Genomic DNA, 852 nt, shown 5'->3' with positions numbered 1-852 from the left:
GTATTTGGACAAAGACATGGCTGAGCAAACGTGGCTACTACGGTCTGTCAATTTAACAGAAAGAACTCCATTTCACTCATTGCCCCCCCGCCATGCTGCTAGGTTTACATCTGAGAGGAAGAAGAATCCTTGTTTGCCCAGTGAGAGATTTTCTCCTGACCTTACAAATCCTGATGGGGAGGTGGTCGCTTCGTTACCACCTGTAAACTACACCACGCACCATCAGGCTGAAAGTCGGCCCGATCGAAAAATTCTCGCACCACCGGAGAGTCGGCCCAAAACAGGCCCAAAAAAACAAATGGTAGTGTATGCCCAGCTTTATCAAAGCATGTTTTCAGAATGAAGTCTGAATGAATCTACCTTTCCAGCTCTGTGATTCTCAGCTGAAGCCGTTTGACGTCTTCTTCCAGCTTGGTCTTTTCCAGCAGAATGCTGCTGTGGATCATGGTTCCTCTGGGGTTGGTGAGCCGAGCATGAAGCTCCTTACCTGTCAGGACTTCACATGGAAACCAAAGACTGTTAAAGTGAACGGAAGGATGGAAGGTCTGCTTCAATGTCAACAAGAACTCAGAGAAATTATTCTGCAGGATGAAGATAAACTTAGTTATTTTGTGTGTATAAATCATAAAAAAGGTCTATGTGGAGCTATGTGAAAAATGTTGTCCTCTTTTTTTTATTTTTTTTTTATAGATTTAGGTTTTTAAAGCTAAGAACTAATGAAGGAAAAACTCAGACCACCAGGACGTCACTAACAGCTGCTACTAAACACAGCAAAGCTCACTTAGAAATGGAGCTCCATCCATCCCAGTTTTTTCTAATTAAATTATGTAAGGGTTGCAAGATAGACGCTCC

The 852-nt window shown here is 42.8% G+C and overlaps 1 protein-coding gene across 1 annotated transcript in view; it reads right to left on the bottom strand.

The window, feature by feature from the left end:
* Positions 1–852, bottom strand: part of cenpe (centromere protein E) — a 42029-nt gene that overhangs the window by 7295 nt on the left and 33882 nt on the right. Inside the window, exon 43 of the mRNA XM_015390619.1 lies at positions 361–496. Within this exon, the coding sequence (XP_015246105.1) occupies positions 361–496 (136 nt within the window). The remainder of the gene's footprint in view (positions 1–360; positions 497–852) is intronic.

Source organism: Cyprinodon variegatus, unplaced genomic scaffold (genome assembly GCF_000732505.1).
Source record: "Cyprinodon variegatus isolate N-32 unplaced genomic scaffold, C_variegatus-1.0 Scaffold506, whole genome shotgun sequence".
In the NCBI taxonomy this organism is placed as follows: Eukaryota; Metazoa; Chordata; class Actinopteri; order Cyprinodontiformes; family Cyprinodontidae; genus Cyprinodon; species Cyprinodon variegatus.
Note: the sequence above shows the minus strand (reverse complement) of the source record. Positions and strands in the feature narration are given on the sequence as shown.